Genomic DNA, 15189 nt, shown 5'->3' on the forward strand with positions numbered 1-15189 from the left:
AAATTTATGAAAAACATAGAAGCTAATGAGAAATTCGTACATTGCACGATTTTGAAATTGAATACAATATTAAATTTCTACTTTTGAAAACTCTGAAATTTTTAATAATTTACCTTATGTTAGTTATTTAAATATTTCCATATTTCCAAATATGGAAATCTGAAAAAGTTGCAAACGCTATGCTATTGGAAAGGGTCAACGCCCGCGGATCTTTTATTTGCTTTCGTTCTTCCTTGTTCCGGTGTGGATTCTCGGCATTTGGGATGGCGATTGGTCTCTTTCCTTTTTTTCTTCCCAGCGGTTGTGTGGGTCGTGTCTAGCAAAGATCGCGTTTAATAGATTGTGCCAACTGGTATCCGAGCGGAGTGTCGGCCTCCATTGCTTCTTTTTTTTTCCTTTTCTTCTTCCTTTCCTTTCCGCGAGATCGTGCCGCACGTCGTAACCTTTCGTGATTCCCTTTTTTTCCCTTTTTTTTCTGTTCCCAGATTTTCACGACATTTATTAAATCTTCATTCGGAATTTTCCGGTGTTTGAACAATGCAAACTTTAAGATCGAACTTGATATTACTCTAGTAATTCTTTATTTAATTTGTGGCTCGTTTCTACCCGATTGCACGAAAAAATTTTATATCTTTTTTTATCTCTAGATATTATTGAGTTAAATTAATTTGAAGCTCAAATTAAAAGAGTACCATAAAGATACAAATACGTCAATGGATGTAAAATATATAAATCATGATTCCTGAAAGAAAAAATAAATATCAAGATACATTTCTTGAAATTCGTTATACAATATCTGGGATAAGATTTCGAACACAAAGATGATGTACTTTACATGTAAAAAGATTTATTTGAATCAAAATTATATTTCTTCGAAATTGCGCGGCCAATAAAAATATTACCCTGTATTTTTTACTTACTTTTTTTTTGTTTTCTCGCCGGTAATCAGATTTATTCGACACGCTATCCGTATATATATTTGAAAGAGATTTTCTCGGAGACGGAGATTTTTTTCTACGATTCCAAGTTCTATTCCGTTGGACGTAGCTCAACGTGATGTGTATACCGTGCCATTGCAATTGCGTTGCCGAGTACATCGAACCCGCGCAGGTGAAAGTGAACCAAAGCGGTACTCTCGCACATTCGTGTTCGTTAGACGATCGGACCCCCTTGATTTGTGAAATCGTCAGCAATCCAAAAGGTTAAGCCGCGTGTCGATTCGACAACGAGGTCGCGTTCTCATCTTTCGCTCTTCATATCTCGTTCTGCGATGCTGACAATTCGCCATATGATAATCCATATGAAAACTTCACTAAATGCTAAAATTTTTTGCGCTCAAAGAGATTTTCGAGTGGTGATGCGCGTTCTATCTCAGCGTCTCAGATGTGCGTATAGAAATCTTAAAAACTGTTGTGAGACGACCAAACGTCGTGGAGACGCTTTACAGAGTCTTTCTTTTTTTCCTATAATTACGTCATTTCTAAGAACGCGAGGATGCTTTCGCGTGGCGAATGAAAACACCTCGAAAATTATACAACAGGAATGGAGGAAGGGTGAAGCGCTCGTCATCGTGGTTTTTCAACTGCGACGAATGTTGCATTCGACCTGGTTCGACCTATAGACAGGCTACACGCGATTATCGGAGCCTGGCTAACGGTCGGACGTGCTCTAGCGAGTAACTGTATCGTTCCAGAAAAGAGCCACGGTACGTGCTCGGTGAGAGGTCAACTTAGGTTACGGATGTTTATCCAGAAGCGCAAAAGCGCGAGAGTGAGAGAGAAAAAAAAGGAAGATATGACAAACCCGTTTGTTTGCCCCAAGTTTAATGTCGCAGCGACGACGCAACAATGTGGTCAGCTTCTAACCGTTTCCGTAGCTTTTGTATCATATAGTTGTTTCTGTCTGCTTTTGGACATAAGTATTCGCATGTTCGAAGCGAATAGCGAATCTAGGAAGCGTTAATGGAGAAATCGGAAAAGTATATGTAACCTCATTGTGTCTGTAATGACAGATAATGTTCACGAGGTTCTAATCGTTCTCATCGCGGCGCGGCGTGCAGCTTGTAATCATAACTCGTGATGGTCGTGCACTTTTGTCCCTCTTACCTGACCTGACCTAAACTAGGAGAATATTGTCCGTAGATGTATGAATAGCCGTTTGACGTGAGTTATACTTTTTACTAGACTTTTGATTATATCATTGTGGTTATGCCTTGTTGTTAATATTTCATAATATTTTATATTAAGCTAACGAAAAACTTTATCGTTCTCTTTTTCATTAAATTCTGCTTTAAATATTTAATTTAATACTTTAGAGGGTTTTAGAAAGAGATTTTAAAAAGAGAAATTTCTTTCTACGTTAGTAAAGGTACGGTAAATCCAAAGGTGATAATTTTGTTTGATGAGAAATTATTTTGAAGCTGTGTGATTTCCTCTCTTACTTCTGCACGAATCTAACGCGAAGACAACCTCGGATTACTGTATTTCTATCTCTACGATTTCGGATCGAGGGTACAGTCGGCGGGGTGGGAGACGGGAAAAGCTTTACGCTCGAGTCATGCGTTGAATAAGTCATGAAGGATCCCGGTGATAACCGCGCGATTTTATCATCGGCGAGAAACCGTGTGACTGCGCAACGAATGTGAATAAAGCGGATGAGCGTTCGTTTCAAAATTCGGACACTTCTCGCTACGCACATATACCCTTCTCGCACTTGTGGGCTGTTAAGTAAATTCTTACTCTTCAAAGGTATCATTTTCAAAGATATCAGCTTTTTAACTGCGCGCTTGCTCGCATCTCCGACGTTCGAAATGAAAGAAACGTATTATGAGGACCAAAGGGTTGAACTATATTTGGAATACAACGTCGTCGGGAAGTTTTCTGGTTCGCTGTCCGTTCGATGGATCCTAAACGAGACTTTAAAGCGCGATGAAAGTTTTATTGAGATAGGACGAGGGCGAAGGGGGAGAAGAGGGAACTTCCTGGGAGACTTCAAATTTTACGATCGACGAAGTTTTACCCCCCGCCCTCGGAAAAAGCGAAACGACTCGTCAGCCAATGTTCGGGTTTTTTTTTCTATTCGAAGTTTTCCGGAGCGGAAAGCTTGAAGAAGGGACGTGAATATCTAATATATAAGAAATTGAATTGAAAATCTTACAGATACTAGCACAAAAAATGCCGTTATAGGCATTTCAGCAAGATAATTCTGGCGGAAAATTAATTCCGATTACGTCCCGAGCGACGTAACTTTTACATAGAGACGAGGGAGATATAAAGCAAAGTGGCGAAGCAAATAGATGTAGAGAAACAGAAGGGGGAGAGGAAGAAAGTAAGAGAGGGAGAAAGATACGAGGAGAAATAGCTGGCGCAATCACGTGCGGGTTTGAAAGGTCAAGATCAAGTTGCCGAGGGAGATGTGATCTGAAACCGCGGATATACAGTGAGAAAGAGGGGCTGCAACGAGCGAAAGGGAAGCAGAAGAATAACGCTCTTCTGTGCCATCGACTTTAAAAATAAGATGGCAATCGGCCAGCGCTTCTGTTTGAGTGTACGCCATTTTTTTTGGTCAATCTTCGATTTTTTTTCTCGCTCGATAGACGTAGTGTTGTTAGCTCGATGTGGCAGAATCAGAGTGTTCCGCACAATCACGCGTAAATGTTCAGTTTCGGATTTTTTCTTTTTAATACAGAAGTTGTTTAAGAAGAAACACAGGAAACGGATAAAGCACGTTTCCCAATACCGAGGCGGAGACGCATTTACCTCTAAATCCCTTGGACACACGATCAAGCTAGTCTCAGAACTTGCTACTCCGAATTGGGGGGGTCCTAATGAAGGCACGTGCGGACATTGCGGACTCGCCTTTGTCGCTCACTAAGGATTTCGACACAGCTAGAAACAGCTTAATTAAGCGAAACCAGCATTACACAGCTGTCCGTATGCATCTACACGTGCCGGTGAATACCCACGTGAGCGCGTATTCAGCTATACCGGCTGCCCCATACAATTTATATTGAGACTTTCACACACTGAAATTTTGTATGCTAATATTTTTCTCACCTTCTGATATAATCTCATTCTAAAACATATATTATGAAATATTTTTGTAATATATAATAATATTACGGTTAATAAAACAGCAGAATCTCACACTTTTCTCTATATTTTATTTAAAAAACCGACAAACGTTTCGTAGAAGTTAAAATGTATTTTTGTAAAAGATTTATATCACTTTATGATACGTAACACCTGATTTTCAGACAATTCTATATAAAAGCGTTGTTGAAACTAAAATTAAGATATTTCACACACAATAATCTGTTTTGCTTAACACATTCTTCATGCTCTTTTAAAATGACTGAGATTATTACTACTTTTACGTAACCGATTAAAAATTGAGCTACAAAAATGTAATTCAGAAATAATAATTTTATTAATTTTGTTCAAATCATCAAATATTTACCTCACGTTGAGTTTGGCATGGTTGAAATTATTATAACCCTGCGCGATTGACTGAGGGTCAAAGATGGGAGACGAAAAAAGACCTTCCGCGAAAAGGAGCTTGTGGAGATCAGAGGTAAAGCTCAACTTTAAATGGAATCCCGTTTTGGGAAGCTGCGTACAGTTTAATTAAGCCAGACCCATTTCGCTTGTGTCTACAAACGGTATTTTGCAGTAATGCCTCTGCTCTTCTCTCTCTCTCTCTCTCTCTCTCTCTCTCTCTCTCTCTCTCTCTCTCCCTCTCTCCCTCTCTCCCTTCCTCTTCCTCTCGCTCTCTATTCGACCTCTCTATAGAGCGAACGCCAGTTGAAGGAAGTCCAAGTTCGCCCAAGTCTCGACTCTCGAGTGTCCGTCCTAATGAATTGCTAAACTATCCCCGAATCCCTCCCCTCAAACGAAAGCTCGATTTCCCTGAATGGCTGCCCCTTCCTTCGAGCTTAATGCCCGATTAATCAAGGATACTAATTTTACTAAAAATAAGAGAAATTTAGAGAAAATTCCGTCGATCAATAGTTATTTAATAAAAGACCGATTGGAATTAACCGATTGATGTTAATTATAGACTTAAGTCTATCGGAAATTGGAGTTGAGAAAATTTGGCTTTAATTCGCTCTTGACGTAACGGGTAATGAATAATAGAGCACGGCATTGATTGTTTTTTGTAATTTGCCTATTCGCGTGTTTTTGATTACTCTTTAATTTTATTTTACGAGCAATAAATTCGCGTTTGCTATTTCGCACTTAATTAATTTTGTTTCAACATATCCAGAACCGTTGAATATTTTTCGATAAGCCTCTTTTGTTTGGAATCAGAACATACTTTTTAGTAGAATACGAGTGACAAGTCATCATCCTAAATATAGGCTTCAATAATTGCTTGTAAGAGCAATAAATAGGCGATTAAGGGAGCTAGATTAGAGAATTAAAAATTAATTAGCATGTAATTACGCGACAGATAAAAGAACAATGTGATTTTTAGCGATGAAAACGTTAGGTTAATAGAGATTATTAATGAAAACGCTAGGTTAATAAAGATTAGTCAATTATACAAAATTCTTAAAATAAAAGTTGCATTCACGATTCAATGTCGCAATGAGTGGTATTGTGTAGACACAAACAATGTAATTTGAATCAACACGGTAGCATATATAATTATAGAGAAGTTCTAGCATTAATAATTAATTGTGTAATAGAGCAAGGTGGAGACAAAAATAGAATAGAAAGGAAAAAGCGAGAAAGAGAGAGAAAGAGTAAAGACAAAGACGGGGATAAAGAAAGATGGAGGACGAGAGACGAATATGCAACAAGGGGGGTGGTGATGCAGCAATGTAGCGGGTAGCGGGATGGACGGATAGACAATGGCAAGGGGGAGGGAAGGGGAGGGGGGGAAGCAGATATCAGAGCGGGAGGAGAAGTAAAGTTACGAAGCTGTTTACAGGCGGCTGTTAAAGCGATCTAACTCATGGCCGGCCATTGCTCCCGCCAGGCTTGGCTACGCAACGCAACGTTGTTCGCGCTTTTTATACAAGCCGCCTCAAGCGCAGCTGGTTCCATTTCGCGGGAAATAAATCGGGCAAACTGCTTAAATTTTCAGCGCAGTCTCAAATCCTCGATTTATTAAAAGACGAGAGAGACAATATCTCGAAATCGCGGAATAGAAAACGGGGGGCGAGCAGAAGGACGAATTGCTCGCTTTCCGCTCGGCGACTCCGCTAGGCGAATTATCGACTAATATTCGACTGTTGCCGCCCGTTGCGTCCCAAGGCATTTTCCCTTTGAGGGCAATCTCCCGCGTACGTACCCCCGGATCCGTACGGGGGGTCTGCCGTAACCGCGTCTTTGCCGAACTACCCCGACGACTCCGACGCGCGAGAATTCCGCGCGAAGTATTTATTCATCAGGGCAACCCCCACCGGTAAAGGAATTTCATAATGTCGCTGTCACACGCTGCCATTGATTGAAGGACCGCTTCTCAACTTCTCTTCTCCTCGTTGTCCTTTGTCTGTCACGGCAAAAATGTTGTCGATCGGGAATGGCGGGAATCATGCGATGCTCTTCGAGAACGCGATCTTTACAGGAAGAAATTTATTCGTGAAGTTTTAATTCCCTGTGACTTTTGAGGGCACTTCCGATGAAAGTACAAGATGAAACAAAAACTACTGAAATTTTGTTTAGGATTTTATTTTAAATTTTTATTTTAATTACAAGAATATGTAACGTCGTTGATCTGAAAGCGTTAATCGACGATTGACCTTAATATTCTCATCGAAGGGAAATTATGCCCTAAAGATGGTGATGAAAGCACAATCAGCGTTACAGACGTATCCTGTATAGATGTCGAGTACAGACGGAGATATAGACGTAAGGGCATGTAGACAGAAACGCGTCTATTTACGGCTGAAACACGTCCACTCCGCAGCTCGCGGGGCATAATACCGTTTGATGACGTCATTAAGCCAGAGCGGGCTTATTGTTTCTCGTATAATGTACGTGTAAACGCGTCATCCTGTTTCTGGATGGGCTTTAGTTAAGCTCTTTTCACACATATCACAGGAAAAATCTTTCCCGACAAGATATCCGATGGCAAGGAAAAGGAGATCGAAGTTCTGCAATCTACTTTCGAAAGCGACGAGTTTCCCTTATCGTCCATTTTCTAAATTTCTTCTTATCTACCTCTCTCGTTTTGATACTTTATTTTTATGTGTTTCTGTGTGAATCCACCTTAATTCGAAATTTCCGCGGTCTCGTTCTTCCATTATCCGTCGTCGCGGTCTCTATTCTCCAGGATGGTGACTATAAAGCGATCGTAAACTTATAATTAAATGCCGCTAATGGCACGTGTTCGGCACATGCGGTATGCACGTATCCTCGTGACTGTGCGTGTCTGCGCGTCCGAAAATAGATATCTTTTCGGGCCTCTTTTCCACGATAAGTAAGACATCGTCCTAAGATAATAATTCTTACGTTCTGTAAGGTATTTTTAATAATAACTGGCTAAGGATGACAGAGGACGAAAGTGCAGTTTAATCTTACAATTAGCGTCAGTGTTAAATAAAAGTAATTTAATAATTAATACGCAAAAGATAAAAGATGTTACAGTTGGTCACTAGAGCGCTTTTTTTTCTGTTGCAGGAGAGCCCACCTCAGGACTTGTCTCGAGAAGCTGAAGCTGCTAGTGCCACTCGGGCCTGAGACCTCGAGGCACACCACGTTGGGCCTTTTGACCAAGGCCAAGCGTTTTATCAAGGTGAGTAGATCAATCAACATGATAAAAAATCGAAGGCAAGTTAATTGTAGAAATAATCATACATTGTAAGAGACGAGAAACTTCTCAGAGAAGATGGGTTATTTACCTTTTACCTTTTTTTCAGCAACCACGTTGAGATTTAGAGTTTGTCACGCAAGAGAGTGTCATATGCGAAAAGAAATTATTACGTCGAAGAAATAAAGAGAGAAAGGAAGGTAGAACTTGGGATTTGAGATATAAGCAGGAAGCGCATTAGAAGCATTGTCTCTCCGGAATAGGTTCAGAAGGGACAAATGGGCGGAGGAAGGGTCACGCGGTGTAGAGAAAGGCAGAGCAAGGTGTTGCAGCAAACAGAGTGGCGATGCACAATAGATGCGTAGTTAGTAAATTACAGACTGCCAGGGACAATGGCGTGCGTACCGAGCAAGCGGGCGCGCGTGTGTGCGTGTCAGAGCTTTCCACGCGGTCTACAGGGTGACGCGGATAGAAGCGCAGTGATTCGAACAGGTGACGAAGGCGCGTGTTTCTTTGTTTTCGTCAGCAAATTGTCCTCGTAAAAAGTACTTAAGGTATCCACCATTCTCGCGCTCATGCATTATGTTCCGGATATGTATTCTCGACGTATACTTAATCTTATCTACTTAAATGAAGGGTACGACTTCCTCGTCATTTACATGATTCGTTTTATCTTTTTTTTTCAAGACGTAGTTTTTTTACAAATTTTTTCCCTTGTTTTACAAATAAATGTTACGACGTGAAAGTGTTGTTTTTAGAGATACAAGCTCTTTCTTGTTTCCAAAGGATGTTCAAAAGGAATTTTGACAGTAAACGGGCGCGAGAATTACTATATTAAATTTACGATAATAACACAATAAATCCGACAAGAATAGATTAGGCTGAAGATATAATAAAGAAATGATAGATTATTCAAAAGTATCGTTTTATGATAAATACGCGTGAAAAGTCGATATGAAGTTGTTGCTGCGTTTGTTTTATCGATGTAATTTCTTTATCATCTGTTAGAATCCGAACGCTTGTACTCGGGGCACCCTGTAGAGCGGCAAGCAGCAGTGCGTATCCACCGTTCATTCGTGTATGCATAGTCCGCGTGGGAGACTCAGCGTGTACATCAATCTGACCTGCGGGCACCTGTGTATATTATGTGCCTGCGTTAGGTAGGAGAAAAACGTTCGTCCGTCCGCCATTTGAGGAGGAAAGCTGCTACGCGTAGTTTAAGAGAGCATCTGCAAGCGCAATAAAGATCCCAGTATCGAGAAATGATGAGGCACCGCTGTAAAACAGCGACTTTAACGCGATACATAACGTTTGATGGCCACATTTACGTTACAAAAGTCATTCCACAAGACTGAAACATCTCTTTTTCTTCTTAATTTAATATTTCGCACGCAATTTCCCGATTGATTCGGCAATGACAGTAGGATTGATTAATTATGACGGAGTCAGAAAATTTTGATCGTGAAACGAAAGGGGTAAGGTGGAGGATAAAGGAGTAAAGAGAGCGCGGGTTGAAAAGAAGATAGATGGAAGTTCAAGAAGGCAACGGTAAGAGGAACTAGGAGACATGAAAGTGTCGTTTATATAGCGGTGGTTTACACTCCCTTCCTCCCCCGCGAGGAAGTAAGATGTGGGGGAAGGGATGGGCCAGAGGTGGAGGGTTGAAGCGATTCGTATTTTGCGAGGTTGGCGGCGTGTAAGTCTTCATTTGTCCGCCTTTGAACTTCTTCCTTTCTGTTTCGCCTGGCCTTCGTGATTCTTTTCACACTTCGGTAGACGTTTCCGTCGCTAATTATTCTTTTCTTTCTCACCCCTATCCCTGTACATTTGGCTAGGTATATATAACGATAAATGGACGTAAAGAATAGGTCGAACGACACGTTGAAATATTTTTATTTATAATAAAAGATCATAAGATGTGCAATTTTTTAATTTTTGCGCTTGATATAACTGCTTACTTTTTTAAACGTAAATATTTAAATAAATAAGTATTATCAATTTTTGTGAGATGCGGAAAAATTGGCAACAATATTAAATCTAATAGAACTCGATTAGTTCACGTTATTGAAATGATATTAGCATATTTTTCATGACTTTGAAATTGTTCTTTTTAATGTCACTACGGTACATTTTCATCTATACGCGTAGAAAAACCGTTTTATGTAAAACAATTTTATGATGGGATTGAATATGTTCCCCATAATACGTGACATAAAACATCGCAACAATTTTGATGCCGATTATATTGCAAGCAGTATCGACCGGCGCAATGTAAATGGTAAAAGTGAGCCGAGTCTCACTTCTGAGGTCGGTCGATTGACTTTATGGCGGGGTACGCTCCGCTTGACGCTTTTCTTAGCCTCGTTTTATCTCCGTTGTAAATTCATATCGAGTAAAATGGAAAGCACGAAACCCGGAAATTTCCTACGAGCGCGTGATGTCAACCGCGCTGCCATAAACACGCATACACAGACACATTGCCTGTCGGGTGAAGCCTTAATCCGCGATCAGGTGATTTCGTCGCGGTGCTACTTCCACCCTGGTGCCATCCACCCTATATCTAAAGCGCCGTTGATTCTGAGTTATCTTACCGCCCTAAATTTTTCACTATGGGAACATAACTAACAGTCGCAAAATCTGCCAATCTTTGCCTTAACGTCAAAATTTTTTTAGGAATGACCAATATCTATCTGTGAACAAAATTCACTTCAAATCTCGAGAGACTTCAGATTTAAAATTCAAAAATGCTAAAATTAAAATTTTTTCAAACTTTCGAAATAAAATCGTAAAATTGGAGTTTAAAAAAGCCAGTTAAAAATTTAAAATAATTCAGAATTTTCCATTTTGAACTTCCACAATTCGCACAGCCGCCGAATCTACGCATATCAAATACTATGCAGTAGAATACGCATTTAGTTGCATTCGATTATTTCCTGTTCGGTGATTTGCACCGGAATTGGTCGGCCTCTTCTTGGTAAGCGCTCGCTGTTGCGTTACGAAATAGCATGCCGCATACAATACAAAGGAAACCGATTATCGGCCGGCGTCGATCCTATTGGCAGCTCTCAGAACAAAGTGAAACCGAGAGATATTTGATGATAAATATAGTTAATTAAACCAAAACTTTTTATGTAAAATGAATAGATTCACATTTCCCGACATATCAGCATTAAACCGAAGCGCTAAATCATCACACAATAAATATTATAAAATGTATTAGAGTACATAATATATATATATATATATATATATATATACTATAAAATATAAAAATATATATAGTATTGATGTATATTTATCTCATTATATATTTTTTAAAATTAATATTACATATATACTATAATATATGTACAACTACACTGTATACTATATTTTAAACTGCACGTACATATATTATACCATAAACTATTATTATTATGCTATAGCTACACGATACTAACCACGTGTCATATCGTCTGGGTTACAGAGCCTGGAGGACCGCGAGCGTAAGCACAACATACACAAGGAACAGCTGTCGCGCGAGCACAGGTTCCTGAGACGGCGACTCGAGCAGCTGACGAACCAGACCGGCCTCCATGGCCTTCATGCGCTTCACGGCCTCCACGGGCTCAGCACGAGCGCGCCGACCGGCTCCGTCGCCGCTGCCGCCTCCGCGGCGATGCTGTCCAAGCGGCGCAGCATCTCCGAGTGCTCCCTGGGCACGGCGTCCACCAGCTCGACCGGAAGCTCCAGTAACTCGGATAGGTCTGCAGGTAGCCCATCCATCTCGGAGTCCGGTAAGTACCGCAACGAGATCGTTATTAGATGTTAAGTTAAGGGTGCGTTTCTTCCAATAGGACGTCTTTACGTCTCCTCGCAATTTTCCTCTCTGTCTTGCTCTCCCAACAGTTTTAAGCGTCTCTTTCTCTCTCTGTCTTTCGTAGTGCGCGGATGCAGAAATGTATTGATTCCATGTTTTACCAACGAATTCCAGCAAAGAACTTTTATACTCTACCGATTGAACTAGTTCGGAACAATGAATTACATAGAAACGTCGTAATAAAGTCATGGAATGATCGTAGTAATAAATATATTTATAATAAAATTATTTACGGTTTTTATATATTACGTTTGATTATCAGAAGGCGTTCTTTTTTACAAAAGCATTTTGTAAAAATAAAATTTTCATGATTTTTAACATCAACTGCGATCGAGCATAGCGATTAACAACAATTTATGGCATATAATTTCAATATTTCCTCGTAAAAATCTTCGTATAATTCATTGCGATTTTTGACACAAAAATCTTTAAAGTACAAAGAGGATTTTCGCCAGCAACGCTTATCTTCCTAACTAGCTTGATTCCGTCGATTAAATCTTAATCGTCACGAGTCGGAATTAAAATGGAAAGCAGCACGATAGAACCTACTTTATCTATGTCGTAAAGTCGAACGGATAAATGTATTTAATTTCCCGAAGCGTCATTGTTTAAGTACGGTGTACAAAAATACACACACAAACACACATAACAAATACGTATACACAAAGATATGTACGATAGTCGTTTATCGTGGCATATAATAGTGCCTATACTGATTTTTCGAAATCCTGCAATTTTTTTATTTGTTTCCGAAAATCGATCGAACATGTACCGACAAAAAAATTGTTTTACAGAGCATCTGTACATCTTTCCGTTTCCGAGTCTTTTTTGGGGATCATGTCGTATTTCTAGATAAAGTTTTCAAAATTTAAATTTTGTCTGTATTGGGGCACCAACGATGGCGCGACGTGCATCGCAAAAATGCATTCGCCACCGCATGAAATATTGCAGCTTGCGGTAGATGAGTTTTCCAAAGGAGTTCCTGGAGTAAAAAAAGAAGTCGAGCTAGAGGAAGGCGAAGGAAATCGGAAAACGTCGGGGGTGTGCGCGCGCGGGGGTTGGGCGTTGAAATTGATGATCCCGCGGGAATATCTCCGGCGAAGCACTTATCATAAGTCACGTGTGCCACGCCGGCGATTTTTCGAAAGCCACCCCGAATTTGCCGCGCTTTCTGTCTCGGAACAGCGAAATTTATTATTGTAATTTTTTTATTTCCACTGTTAATTATCTTAAATACATATTAGATACACGCGAAACTATTAATCTGTTCCAAACATACATTCTATTAATTTTTAAAATAATTAATGACTTTTCTGTGTGTGTGTGTGTGTGTGTGTGTGTGTGTGTGTGTGTGTGTTGTGTGTGTGTGCTTCTTATATCAATATAATATTCTCGATATGGTATCGTGCATTTAAATATACCACTATGTATACCACTATGATTGCGGAGTAATCATGTCTCCATTACGAGATATGTTCACTCCGGTGAGTCCGGCTTTACATTTATGGACTCAAATAGAATGTATGTTTTGCGTTGCGGCAATCTGGATAAGGCACTCTCTTTCACATCAACACACACATAAATACACGCATATAGATATACTCGCGGAATTATTTCAGGACGATTTCCTCGGGCACCTTAATGTCGTGAGATTGTTGCGCTTAGCTAAATTGCCAAACGTGATAAGATCCCTCTTTAAGATTTGCTATTCCAGCCATTAGTAACGGATCCTTGTGGTATGCGCGATGTGCTACGGCTAAATGCTGTAGTTGCACATTATAGTCATACAAAACGTATTGAAAACTCAATATTTGTTCTCCGAAATTTCGGTTTATGATGATGGATTATTTATTAATTTTTCGTAACGTGGACTATAGGAACGCTAATAATATACAAAGAATGATTGGTTAACGCAAAGTCGAAAGAACTGATTAAAGATACAGAATTGAGAGAAAAGAAATGAGAGAGAAAGAGCGATAGATATGATCCGTGGAAGTGGAATTTAACGTGAAACAGAGACGAGAAGTGTTTCTAAACAAAGAGCAAGAAGTGGGAAAGGAGAGAAAGACTCTTTGACAAGTCAAACATGCCCGACGTTCTCGTAAGATAATCATTTCTAACATAGACGATGTACAGACTCTCTTCAATCCGAAGTGATCCTTCAGACAAACCCTTCCATGCTTTGTCCCATAATTTCTCTCGAACAAATGAAGGCAAATATAAAATACAGTATGACGCGACTGCAGATCTAAGTGGACTGTATATTTAACAAACATGCATGTTGCTAATCAACCGAACTTTTTTTAACAATTAAAAATAGTTTAATAATACCTTTCAATGACAATTTAAGTTAACCATTGATAATATATTACATCGTCGTGTCCCAATATGATGCATTTGATTCGAAAATACCTAATAAATGTAAATCTAGTGTAACCATATATTATCTAAATAATATATAGTAAGATATATAATTCTTGTGAGTTTTCTAGTATGTTTAAACTTAATCTTCGCGATATATTTTTCACGATTAACGGTTCTTAATTTTATTGAAGTAATAACGAACTAACAATGAATATTTTATTTGAGTAACGTTTATGCAACTAAAATCTCTTTTTTTTTCGCCCTTTGAAATAGACGGTTACATAACGTGAGAAACCAGTAGACAGTTGGATGTGTAAATCCTAAAATGTAAATTTTTATCAGTCTCGTGCAGCTTTTGATCGTCCACATTTGTTCGTAAATAATTGCGTTTTGTCCACTCTGCAAAAACATTATGAACAAAAAATTGAGTAAATTTTGTTACAATTAAGTACGTTTTTTTAATTGTACAATTGAGATTCCATGAAATTGTCTTGCAGAGTGGACAAAAACAATGATTTTTAGTATAGAAAAATTGCGCGATCAAATGCCGCGTGAATTTTATAAAGTTTTATAAAAATATTAGGATACTCTAATTTCACAGATCTCAGGAAGTTTGTTAATTAAGATAGTTCCTAGCAGATTTTGCGAGATTAATTTTTTTTTCCTACCAACGTTACCTTCAGACTTTGTTATCGAGCACGGTATATTTGTGAGAAATTTTATCCGATAATTTGAAAAACTGCTAGAAAAGTGACAGTGTCTATACTCCGTCCAACGAGAGATCATGGTTGATCAAACGTAAATAACGATAGGGCACAGAGCCGCAATAGTGTTGGAAAATATCTATTTAAAAAAAAATAATTTAACGCGAACACCTTGTTACGGCTCTGTGCCCTATCGTTATTTATGTTCGATCAACCATGATCTCTCGTCGGACGGAGTATAGAAAAATTTATTTATCTAATTTTTTTGTAAAAAAGAATTGTCAGAAGTGGGATTCGAACCCACGCCCACAGAAGTGGACTGCGACCTGAACGCAGCGCCTTAGACCGCTCGGCCATCCTGACGATACGTAATAGGACTGACTAAGACTGCGACATATAGTTGAATCATTGTGTTTGAAATAAAAGCTTTTAGTATCCAACAAACATAATAATAAATAGAAAGTTTCATTCAAGATTTTAAACGAGAGACACAATGTTTGAAAA

The 15189-nt window shown here is 39.2% G+C and overlaps 1 protein-coding gene and 1 non-coding gene across 10 annotated transcripts in view; one reads left to right on the top strand and one right to left on the bottom strand.

The window, feature by feature from the left end:
• The window catches only part of LOC139775675 (MAX dimerization protein), a 46557-nt gene that overhangs the window by 15523 nt on the left and 15845 nt on the right, over positions 1 to 15189 (top strand). For all 9 annotated transcript variants that reach the window (XM_071711885.1, XM_071711880.1, XM_071711882.1 and 6 more), the window contains 2 exons: positions 7629 to 7743; positions 11225 to 11534. In XM_071711885.1, coding sequence (XP_071567986.1) covers positions 7629 to 7743; positions 11225 to 11534 — 425 coding nt within the window. The remainder of the gene's footprint in view (positions 1 to 7628; positions 7744 to 11224; positions 11535 to 15189) is intronic.
• Trnal-cag (transfer RNA leucine (anticodon CAG)) lies at positions 14965 to 15048 on the bottom strand. The gene has a single exon. It is a non-coding gene; the product is annotated as a tRNA-Leu (tRNA).

Source organism: Temnothorax nylanderi, unplaced genomic scaffold (genome assembly GCF_030848795.1).
Source record: "Temnothorax nylanderi isolate EJ_2023f unplaced genomic scaffold, tnyl_v1.0 TNYL_tig0102_pilon, whole genome shotgun sequence".
NCBI classification, from domain to species: Eukaryota; Metazoa; Arthropoda; class Insecta; order Hymenoptera; family Formicidae; genus Temnothorax; species Temnothorax nylanderi.